The sequence below is a fragment of the Rousettus aegyptiacus genome, unplaced genomic scaffold, assembly GCF_014176215.1.
Source record: "Rousettus aegyptiacus isolate mRouAeg1 unplaced genomic scaffold, mRouAeg1.p scaffold_m13_p_9, whole genome shotgun sequence".
Taxonomy (NCBI): Eukaryota; Metazoa; Chordata; class Mammalia; order Chiroptera; family Pteropodidae; genus Rousettus; species Rousettus aegyptiacus.
The window spans coordinates 17993415-18005643 of record NW_023416312.1 but is presented as its reverse complement, the minus strand read 5'-3'; the positions used below and the strand labels follow the sequence as shown (position 1 = coordinate 18005643).

At 32.9% G+C, this 12229-nt stretch overlaps 1 protein-coding gene and 1 pseudogene across 8 annotated transcripts in view; both read left to right on the top strand.

Moving 5' to 3' along the window:
* DMD (dystrophin) overlaps positions 1-12229 on the top strand; it is a 2254165-nt gene that overhangs the window by 938236 nt on the left and 1303700 nt on the right. For all 8 annotated transcript variants that reach the window (XM_036227209.1, XM_036227208.1, XM_036227211.1 and 5 more), the window contains one exon: positions 7011-7186. In XM_036227209.1, coding sequence (XP_036083102.1) covers positions 7011-7186 — 176 coding nt within the window. The remainder of the gene's footprint in view (positions 1-7010; positions 7187-12229) is intronic.
* LOC118608584 lies at positions 9575-9693 on the top strand (annotated as a pseudogene).

Genomic DNA, 12229 nt, shown 5'->3' with positions numbered 1-12229 from the left:
AGATAATCATACTAATTGAAATAAGCCAGACAGATGAGGAAATCACATGATATCACTCATATGTGGGATATAAATCTAAAAGCAACAAAGGAACAGGACAAACAAACAGAGACTCATGGACATAGACAATAGACTAGTGGTTACCAGGAGGGAAGGAGGAGGGGCAAGAGGGGAAAAATAAAAAAAAAAATCAGTGATCACTATAAGGTTATGTATGTACAAACCATGCAGTAGAAAACTTTGATCCACAGTTGTCCATATGATTATATATTTGTAAAAGAAATCAGGTGTATTACATATCATTGATTTTGCACAGATTTAATTATAATTTGTCAAGAGCTAAAATGCATTAAATCGTCATGTGCCATTGTGTACACTTTCGAACTTCTTCTGACTTTACATATGTATGTGTGTGTGTATATAAACGCACCCAGTTATATCCCTTAAAGGAAAATCACCATTCAGAAATCTGAACAGGTGTAGTTGCAAGTGAGTATAGCTACTAAGAGGTGGATGAAAGGATAATCAGATTTGGATGTATAGCTCTGCTCTGCCACTCACAAGTTGTATCTGCTTGAAGTTTTACCACTCATCTATAAAATGGGAATAATATTTATATTTGCTCTTAGGGCCATTGCAAGGTAATGACAGCTACCACTTATTAAGCCTTTACTTCAGGTGCTATTCTAAGTATTTTAAATAAGATAATGAATGCAGAGCACTTAGTGCAATGCCTGAGGCATGCAGAGAGCTCTGTAATTGGTAGCTATTATTGTAAGTATTCGTTTTATAATAATAAAAATGATAACACAAATCAGGTAACTAATTTTTATAACTTGAATTTCTTTTAGTAAGTTTCTATAAATGTTCAGATAGTGAAATATCTCACAAAACAAGAAATAGAAATCTCTAATTCCAAAGACCTTACAAAGGCAAGAATATTTAAATAATTCAATGGAAAATTAAAAGCTGCAATTAAGAATATCAGACAAAAATAACAGCACCAAGAAAGTTAATTTAAAATGTAAGAACAGGTGGTAAATACAACTAGTTGCCCCTGAGAAACTGGAGATCGTGTTGGAAAAGAAATATTTCTTTTCATTGTATGTTTTCTTAAATTCTTTAAATATGCTTAAAATAAATGTACAAGTTCCTCTTTGAAATGTGCATTTTTAAATAAATGGAAGATATGATAAAGAACTTTATCATTCAAGAGTAATTTGGTTTTTCCAGACCTACCAAAATTATATAATCTTATTGCAAGAAGATGTATACCCTAGAACTATCAAGAGACTGTGTAAATACTTTTCCAGTTTTTATCACAGTGGGAAAATGTAACATTTAGAAATCAACATACATAACTTTATGAGTTAGAAAGTCCAGTATAAAAAAATAAATTCCTGAATCGTCTCTGGACATTTAGAAATGATAGTGCCTATTGCTAATAATATCCACCAAGAGAGAACTTACTGTGTATAGACATGACATACTTCAATTTTTTGCAACCAGGATCAGCTATATAATTTATGGGGCCCAGTGCAAAATTAAAATGCAGGGCTTCTGTTAAAAAAATTATTGAGAAAGTCAAGAGGGTGACACAGAGTATGAAACTAAGCATGGGATCCTTCTGAGTGAAGGAAGCTGTGTGTCTGCATAATTTGCACACCCATGAAACTGGCCTTATTTGCAACACTCCTGTGAGGGATGTGTTATTACTTCTATTTTATATACGGAGAAAATAAGTCAAACCTCTGAGATAGTAACTAATCTTCCCCGGATAGTACTGTACGTGAACTATGGACCTGGCGTTTGAGAATTGTGGAGTCTGGCTCACAGGCCTCTACATTTAATCACCGTAAGAGCCACTAACTTCACAATCTAAAGACAAATAATTCTAAACTCTTTTTCATTTCTCCTGGACTAATTACCTGACAGGTCAAGGGAATAATGTTTAAAAACATTTATTTTCATGAGGATATTGAAAAGTAATTTTCAGTATAATCACAATCAAAACAGAGAAAGGTTAATTAATAGGTAAGAATTTATTAGATAGAGTCAAAGTTTTTTTAATATAGCTCAAACTATATTATATCCTAATTTTGGCCTTGCCCTATTTACCATTTTAGTGAAGGCAGTAAGTCATCCTTATTAGATATTTATTTGTCCTAATTTAATGTATTTGAATGAGAGACTCATAATTCTAAAGATACATAGGAATGATAGAATTAAAACAACAATTTAGAAAAAAAATGTTTGAAATTTTTCTCTGTTTATAAAAGCAACGTTTTGCAAGAAACATTTTGTGGTAGAAAGTTGGAAAATAGAAAGAATGCAGAAATGTATAGTACATAATAGAAGTTATCTATGCTTTCTCTGCCAAAATATAACTACCAATGTTTATATCTTGTATCGTTTATTCGGTATTATAATGTAAACAGTTTCAATGACACTTAAAAATGTTTGAAACATGTAGAATACTTTATCACATGCATGTACTATACTTTATTTCAACCATCACCTACTGACATTGGGCTGTTTCTGGTATTTTACCATTATAAATGATCATATGAACAAAGATAAATGTTACATGCAGCCTTTAGTATCAGAATAAATTTAAATGTTAAGGTACTGGCTGAAGGAAATTTGGTTTTGTAACATTTATTTATTTTCTATTTTTTATTTTTATTTTTTTAACATTTTTTTGTTATTAAAAACTACTGGGGCCACATTGATCAACAAAATCCAATAATTTTCAAGTGGAAAATTCAACAGTATGTTGTATATATATTGCATTGTGTGTTCACCACCCAAAGTTAGATATCTTTCTGTCACCACTTATTTGTCCCTTTCTACTCCCATCTACTTCCCCCTACCCTCTTCCTTCTGGTAGCCACTAGTCCACTGTCCATGTTCATGAGTCTGTTTGTCATGTTTGTTTGTTGCTTTTAGATTTATATCCCACACATGAATGATATCATGTGATTTTTAACATTTTCTACCTCGCTTATTTCACTTAGCATGATCATCTCAAGGTCCATCCATGTTATCGCAAATGGTAGTATTTCATCTCTTCTTATGGCTGAGTAATAGTCCATTGTATATGTGTACCACAGCTTCTTTAGCCAATCATCTATCATAGGACACTTTGGTTGTTTCCACATCCTGGCCACTGTGAATAGTGCTGCTATGAACATCAGTGTGCAAATATCTTTTCAGATATATGTTTTCAAGTCTTTGGGGTAAATACCCAGTAGAGAGATTGCTGGATCGTATGGTAGTTCAATTCTTAGTTTTTGAGGAAACTCCATACTATTTTCTATAGTGGCTGTACCAATTTGCAGTCCCGCCAGCAGTGCATGAAGGTTCCTATTTATCTACATCCTGTTCACCACTTGTTATTACTTGTATTGTTTATAACAGCTATTCTAACCTGTGTGAGATGGTATCTCATTGTGGTTTTGATTTGCATTTCCATAATAGCTAGTGAAGCGGGGGATATTCTCATATATTTGCTGGCTATTTGTATGTCTTTTTGGGAGAAGTGTCTATTCAGGTCCTCTGCCTATGTTTTGATTGGATTGTTTGTTTTTTTTGTTGTTGTTGTTATTGACTTGTGTGAGTTCCTTGTATATTTTTAATTTTAGCCTCATATTGGAGGCATTGTAAATATCTTCTCCCATTCATATGGTTTCCTCTTTGACCTCATTGACCATTTCTTTTGCTGTGCAGAAGCTTTTCAGTTTGGTATAGTCCCATACATTTATTTTTGCTTTTACTTTTCTTGTCTTTAACATTTAAAAAGAAACTTCCTTGATTACTATATACTCAGTGCATGTAATTATTTTGCATACTTATATATTTTCATGTGGCACTCACCTTATCTCACAACTATTCGTGTGGTTGACACCTTCATTACTAGACTGTTAGGTCCTCCAAAATAAAGGTTCCATTTTATTCATTTCTAAATATCCTGTAGTGATATATCATCAATACCTGTCAGAATTTAATTGAAATATTGTGATTCAGGTCCTGAGTAACTTACAAAACTTTAGATAACTTTAATTGAATATGGTGTCTAAAGCAGAAAACCTAGGTTTTGGAGACGCAATCATATTAAATCTAATTCTAGCAAGTCCCTGGTGTTATAGTGCTTGGGAATAAAGATTTATCAGAATCAAGATAATCAAGCTTTACATCTTTAAGACAAGCAAAAATAATACTCAATTTATTCTGTGTTGGCTTAGTGTTCAAAATAAATTTTAAATGAATGAAGTTATAAAAAGTCAGGTTCCCACTAGGTGTAAAGATCTTTATCATTGGGAAAATTTGGTGCCACATTCAGGAAATTGTCTGCTTCTGGCAGTATGGAATCCTAAAGTAAGTAGGAGGCTATGCCAAATCGCCTCCATAATCTCTTCCTGTCTATATTTTTAATAATTCTAACATATAATTGTTTACGGTCAATAAAAATCATGGAACAATTTAGTACATGGTCAGTTGTCTTTTATTCTTATTATATGAAATAAGTGTTGAAAGTAATTATAAATTAGTTATATATAACTAATTATACCCTATTTTATAGGGTTGATGCATATTTGTTTTCTTATTTCTTTATCTCAAGGGAAATTAAGTAGTATTTTCAATTATAGTACAGTAATGAATATAGTATAGAAAAATTACAGAGCCTTGTGTATTTTATTAAAAATGATTATTTTTATATTATAAAGTTTGCTATATTCTTAAATGCAATTTCAGAGTATATCATTTTGCCATTTCTCTTTCCTCTACCCTCCACAGGCATATCTATCCAATTTCATAATAGATATCAATGATAAATTAAATCACAGCAAAATATTCAATAAACTAAATGTTCCATAACATTAGATGGAACTGCAAAAATATAGAATTATGTTTTAGAATCTCTGCATTCTGGTGCCTGTACATATAAAATTATAAATTTTCTATCTGAACAATATTTTCTCCATTTCGTCATCATATGCAAAAGTTTGCTCATTGTTAAAAAATATTATTCTGAGAAAACGAAATGCTCTTGGAATCCTGCTTCAAAACTACATTTTCTTTTTGATTAAAGGTAAACTTAATTTGATCACACCATGGTCATTTTGTGTTGTGTACAAGTAAATTTAAGGTTATATTTTAAGCATTTAAAATAGTTACTTTCTGCTTTCATTTGGCATAAGTTGTCAACAGACTATATAATTATTGTTTGAAGCAAAGTGATTGACTCTGAGTAATGAATTTATAGGCATTTTAGAGAAGGTAAAAACCTGTGCTTGTCACACATAGAAACTCTGTATTTCATAATGTCCTTTAAAAAAAAACTATTAAGGCTACCAAAATGGAAGTCACTAAGGCCTTGACATATGTAAAGATGTGGCTTGCACAAAGGTTAGCATTTTTAAAATGTTTTGTCGAAAATAATTTTCACATAAGACATCATGACAAAGAACTTCATTACTATCAATTGCCTGTTTGGAAGCTGAAATATGAAGATTCTGAGGCTTCCCTGATTCTCTCCCATTGAAGGAATGACTCATCAGTCATGAGGCAGGGAATTTACCCCAAATCCTTTCTTTATCTCCCAGCAAATTCAAGAAAATCAATAAAACTAATCTTGGTCCTAACCTGGTCCCTGGCTCTGTGCGTATCAAGTACCTATAAGTGAATGCAGTGCACATCTGTTTTGGTCTTCTTGAAAATAGGTCTTCCAAATAATTTGGTTTACTAGAAGGGTAATGATTAACATCCCAGGAGGTGATTTTTTAGTCCTAAAACAGGAGGATGGTGAGACAGAGAATTGGTGGTTAAGGAAGGAAAGAAGGCAAGTGTCTCACAATTGTATGAGTTGCTTGGCAATGCCCATGAACTACGGTAATGACCTGTCATGACTTGGGTCACAAACTATATTATTCCAAAAAGTGATTATTCGTGCCTAAAATATTTTTTAACAAGTTTGAACAGAAAGTCAGTGTTTTTAAACCAAGAAGACTCTTTAATGCTAACTTTGGAAACTCAAATATTTATTTTATATTATTTTATTATTATTTTTCAATTAGAGTTGACATTCAATATTATTTATATTAGTTTTAGGTATACAGCATGGTAGTTATATATTTATATAATTTACGAAGTGATCCCCCCAATTAGTCTAGTACCCACCTGACACTATACAGTTATTACAATCTTATTGACTATCTTCCCTATGCTGTAGTTCACATCCCCATGACTATTTGGTAACTACCAATTTGTACCTCTTAACCCCATCACCTTTTTCACCCAGCTTCCCAGCCCCACTCTCATCTAGCAACCATCGTTTTGTTCTCTATGAGTCTGTTTTTGTTTGTTGATTTGGGAAACTATTCACTAATTTAAATCAAGCAAGAGTAGTATACTTTTTAGCCTTTGAGTAACATTCAGCTTAATCTATTTCTGGACTAATAGGCACTTTACATTAATCTTTTGTTTTAATTTTAAAGAATATTTTACTTATTCTCATAAAAAGTCATTTATTATGAAGATCATATAACTTTGTTTAAAATGTCTAGACCATCCATAGTCACAAGATGCATTCAATAAACTATTTAACAAGTATCTACTTTGTGCCAGGCAATGAAATTTGTTCTGGGAAGCCTTAGTAAAATTTACTTCGATGTTGTAAATGTTTTAAACAGCATGTCTAATTAAATGTCAGAATGACATTCTAAGTTTTTTTTCCATTACTCCCTTTATTTCCCATAGCTTGACTAATAAATTGAGAAGGCAGTAAGTTTACTTTTGGTTTCGAGATTATCTTCCTTTGTGATTTCAGTCAACATAACTTAACTTAGATAAAACAATTCGATTTGGGTTCAGTATAGTGCTATTTTGATCTGAAGGTCAATTTACCAACAAGCAGGAACAGTTTCTCATTATTTTCCTTTGCCACTCCAAGCAGTCTTTACTGAAGTCTTTCAAGCATTGTGTGACCTCTATTTCAATACTTCTCACAGATTTCACAGGCTGTCACCACCACTCAGCCATCACTAACACAGACAACTGTAATGGAAACAGTAACTATGGTGACTACGAGGGAACAAATCCTGGTAAAGCATGGGCAAGAGGAATTTCCACCACCACCTCCCCAAAAGAAGAGGCAGATTATTGTGGATTCCGAAATTAGGAAAAGGTGAGAGGATTTTACCCCTGGCTTTATCCTTAAGTAAAGAGTAATTGTTTAGCAGGAAAACTCATTCTCATCTGTTTCGATGGTACTGTTTCTACTTAAGCAATATCTCCAGAAGCCTCAGGTGCGTGTAATGTCAGTTTAAGTTAGTGAGAATAATTATGAATTAACTTTTAAAATTTTCCCAAGCAATCACTAGCCCAATAAAAACTGACCGCATAATAAAAATACTGTTTTCAGAACTGAAAGAAGAAATCATGGGTGATGAACTGCCATGGAAATATTTTAATCCTGAAAGCTGCTATTTTTCTTTTAAAGAGCTTGCTGGTTCTGGGCCTACTTTTGCATTAAATGTCTTTTTTTCCCCAGTAATGGAAAGTTCATTTTCATGAAGAAGTACACCTATAATAGACGAGATCCATTCTGCTAGTTTACAAGAACAAAATGTCTCAATCTGTGCATCCTAAATCAGTAGTCATTAATTACAGAACAGATTTCCTGTTCTTTAATATTTATAAAGTCTTATTTTGAATGCGTTAGAATTTTTAACTAGTCTTTTTGTGGATATTCTCAACTAGACACTGTAGATAAGTTAGGTATTATGTAAATCAGTGGACATATTAAAATGAGGAGAATGAAATTTCATAAATGCAGAGCTAGCATGAAAATAATAAAAATGGTACAATTTCCTTTTCATTCCAACTATTATAATTCAAGATTGAGAAAGAACATTAAAATCTGCCTTATGTTTCTAAGCAGCATATGTTTAGGAACGCATGGAACACTTGACATTAGAATTTGTGTATACAAGGGTATAGAAATATGAGAACATATACCTAAAAATAGTGTGTCAGATGTTCTAGGCAAAGGAAGAACACCTAGAGAAGTTACTCATATACTTTATTTGGGACTTTCAATATTTCTCTATTAATCTATGATTTATAACCTACTTTCATAACTCCACAGTACACCACTGGGCCTTTCTTCCTGATTTTATCTTCTTGGCTGAATGAATCCTCTCATCCAGGGGTCAGCAAACTAAATCTTCAGGTTAAATCCAGTCCACTGCCAGTTTTCCTATGGCTCATGAGCTAAGAATTGTTTTCACATTTTTAAATGGTTGTAAATAATCAAAAGAAGAATGATATTTCATGACATGTGAAAATTTTATGAAATTCAAATGTTAGTGTCCATAAATCAGATTTTATCAAAACTTAGACACACTCATTTATGTATCATCCTTGGTTGCTTTTATATTACAAAGGCAGTGTTGGGTAGTCATCACAGAGACTAGATGACCCACAAAGACTAAAATATTTACTATCTGGCCCCTTATAGAAAAAGTTTGCAGATCCTTGTTCCAGTCAAATGGGTCTCAAAAATCTTTGAATATTAGCTTTGTCTCTGGAGCAACAACTTCCAAGGACTCTACTCATGATAGTAGTTGAAATTTTAACATTCATCAATGGAGAAAAAACACAATGGCAAAAATAAATCAGTAAAGCTATTAATGAATTTGCTTTTTATTAATCTTAGTAGCATGAACATTAATGTCATGTTAAATATGTGTCTACAGACAGTGCTTAGTGGGCACATGGATTCGTGGATCCTTTGCAACCACAAAACAGCTCTCCAACAATTTTCCCGGTGCAGCAATGTGGAAATCCAATTTCCTTCCCTTCTTAGTATGTTCAGGAGTCTCCTAATACAGAAATTAACAGAGCAAGTCACTTCATGTCAATTTCTGTCTTCAAAAGCTTATTCTTGGCTCCTGTTTGGAGAATGTATTTAGTTAGGAAAAATATGTTCTGATTATTTTATGTTTTCAGGGACGTATGGACAGTGGTGAAATATTTTGTCTCCTAAATTCTGTTCATATCATATGCTCTCAGCAGTTTTCCTAAGTTTCTGGAATGAGATGTCCAATGGGAACATAAAGAATATGTTACTTAAATAAAAGCTAATACTTATTGAGGGTTTTATTATGTGCTCAGCACAACATTAAAAGCTTTATCTTCATAGGTCATTTATTCTTCTGGTGACCCTACAAAATAGGTATGACTATTATTACTATCAAACTCAAGTACAGAGTACCTCAGCCAGGATTTCACCCGAGGTAACCTGACTGCAGGATGTGGATTATTCAGTAAAAATTTCTTCAGCAAGTGTATAACTAAGGTGATCTTATGTCTTGATTTGCCTGTATCCATCCCAATTATACCTTTTGCTCAAGCATAGCTTTATATAGCACCAACAATTACTCTTAAATGTATCCCAATTTGGACGGTACAATAACTTGGACATTCTATGTAAGATTCTAGATCGATAAATTTAGCTTGAATGAAGGGCAGAAGGAGCAAACATTTAGGAGCAATTAAATTCAGTAAGTGGGTCTATGGCCATGCTACCATGAACAAGCCTGATCCCATCTGATCTCAGAAGCTAAGCAGGGTCAGGCTTGGTTAGTACTTGGATGGGAGACCACCTAGGAAGACCAGGTGCTGTAGTTGTAAAAAATAAAAAAAAATAATAATAAGGGATTGTAAGCCGACAAGGTTCTTGCAATCTGTGAGGTCAATAAAAATAAATACATAAAATAAATTCAGTAGGTGGTAATTGTCTACAGGATGGAATCTGGTTAAAATATTATATGGTTCAAGAGGCACCATGCAAACATGACCACAGGCTTCATGGTGGCTAGTATTCCTCTTCTGTCCCATATGATAACTGCTAGCATTTAACCGTCATGACTACAGTCTTGATGATCTATTATTCAATGCCGATCTTTAAAAAATGATCTCCTTTTTCAGCTTTTCTGACACACTACTGATTCTGCCTGTACCACTCTTTACCTGACTTGTTTTTCTCTTTTTGCCTTATTCCTATGGTAGTGTCTCATAATTCCATCTTTTTGCCCTTCTGACTTCTTTATCTGAATTATCTCCTCTCACTGATTCAAGTCTGGCTCTATGTGAATGACTCCCAAATCTTATAGCTATGTAACTGACTCTCTCAAGTTTCACTTTTATATCTTTAAAGCTATGATCTGAGTACTTCTACTTGTGCATCCAGCCAGTGGTTCAATTATATTTTTATCAAATGCAAACATGTGTTGCCTCCAATTAACCACACTTAGTCATACATTGCACACATATTTATTTGTTATAATTAATTGTCTTTGTGTCTGAAAGAATAGCAGATATTGGAAAAGCATGGACTTTGAAATCAAAATTACTCAGGTTTGAAGGCTGCCTGTTTTAACTACTAGCTTATGATCCCAGAAAACTTAACCAATATCTGTGCCTCAGGTTTGCTGTCCTCAATTTATAAAATACTAAGTGTAAGGATTAACTAAGAAGCATTTAATATAGTGCCTGTAAGTTAGGACAAATTCAATAAATACAATAGCCATTACTTTTATTGTTTGGTTATGGTGGACGTGGTGGAGGTAGAGGTAGTGGTGGTGGACGTGGTGGAGGTAGAGGTAGTGGTGGTGGAAGTGGTGGTTGTGGAGGTGATAGAGATAGTGCTGATGATGTTGGAGGCTTGGTAGTAGAAGCGGTGGCAGTGATTAAGGTAGCAGTGGTGGTAGAGACGGAGGTGGTGGTCATGTACTATTAGTGGGAAAAAAAATCCCATTAATAAACATCATCTCAAAGTTAATGAATATAACAAAAAATGAACTTCTCATCTTCCTCTTCAAAATACTGACTTCTCCATTTCTGTAAATCTCTGTCTCTGACCTGGCTCCTTATTTATTATTATTAATTACATTCCAATCATTCTAATGGCCAACTCCATAACCTAAGCAATATACCTCACTGTGGTGAGGCTTGCCTCTCTGATTAATCTACTTCAAACCACTTTATCTAAAATGTCGCTTTTATGTTGATCCTTCTAACTTGAGCTCATCATAACTCCAATTGTCTCCAAAATAAAACACAGGCACTTTCTTATGGTATTCAATATTATTCTTCCACTAATTCTATGTCTAGCTTCCCCCAAATCTTTCCACGTAAGCCTGTAAATTACACTACATACATTCTTTTTGCCATATGCCTTAATGTCACTCATATATATTTTTCTCATCAGCAATCACAAAAAGGAATCCTGTTATTATACTTCTTTATATTTTACTTAGATTCCATATATAGTGTCGTGCGTACAATAAAGAAATATTTGTTGAAAGAGTAAAACGGTTCAACTAATTGTGATAACTAATTTATATTCCAATAGCATTTAAGAATTCTAGGTAGCTCTTCATGGACTTGTTCTTAATAATAAATAGATATTCTAATAATCTATAATAATTCTAATTTTACTCATTAGTATATCATTACTTACTCAAAACTATTTGGGGATTTAAAATTCAGCTTTGTACCACACTATAGTTTCTTAATTATCTAAGGTGCATTTAGTTGATTCCTTAATAATTATACAGTTTCTGCATTTGTTGTATTTATTGCATAAACTGCCCTCCTTACACTGAGATATACAAAAATATTTGATGATATTGGGTCACAAGGTAATTATTTCTAACAGTAAATTATTCCTGTAATTCAGTGACATTATTTTACATGTAGATAATCATCAGAGTATGGAACACAGACTAGTTTAAAACTAGATCTATTATATAGTTAATTGGAATTTATCAAGGAGATTAATTCCTAATCACATAGCAGTTATCTATGTGACTTTTCACAAAAGCTTTTATTTATATTTTTTGTATCATTTGGGTGAAACCAATGGCAAATTGAATCCTTTTAAAGTAAATGCCATCTCGATAAAGAGAATTTTCTCAGATGTGATGCAATAAATGAAGGCACATCTTTGACCTCCAGAGATGTTTAGAGGCATTTAGAAATACCTAAATTCACCTTTATCTTCTCCTAGGTATGCAGACAGTCTAAAATTTGCTTTCTCTGACCATTTTGTATATGCTTACTCAATGGTAGATTAAATTGCCTAGACAATTACAGAACTGCATTATTATTTTATTTCCTATTTTTCAGCTTAATTTTTTTTTCTTTTTATGTCTACTGACTG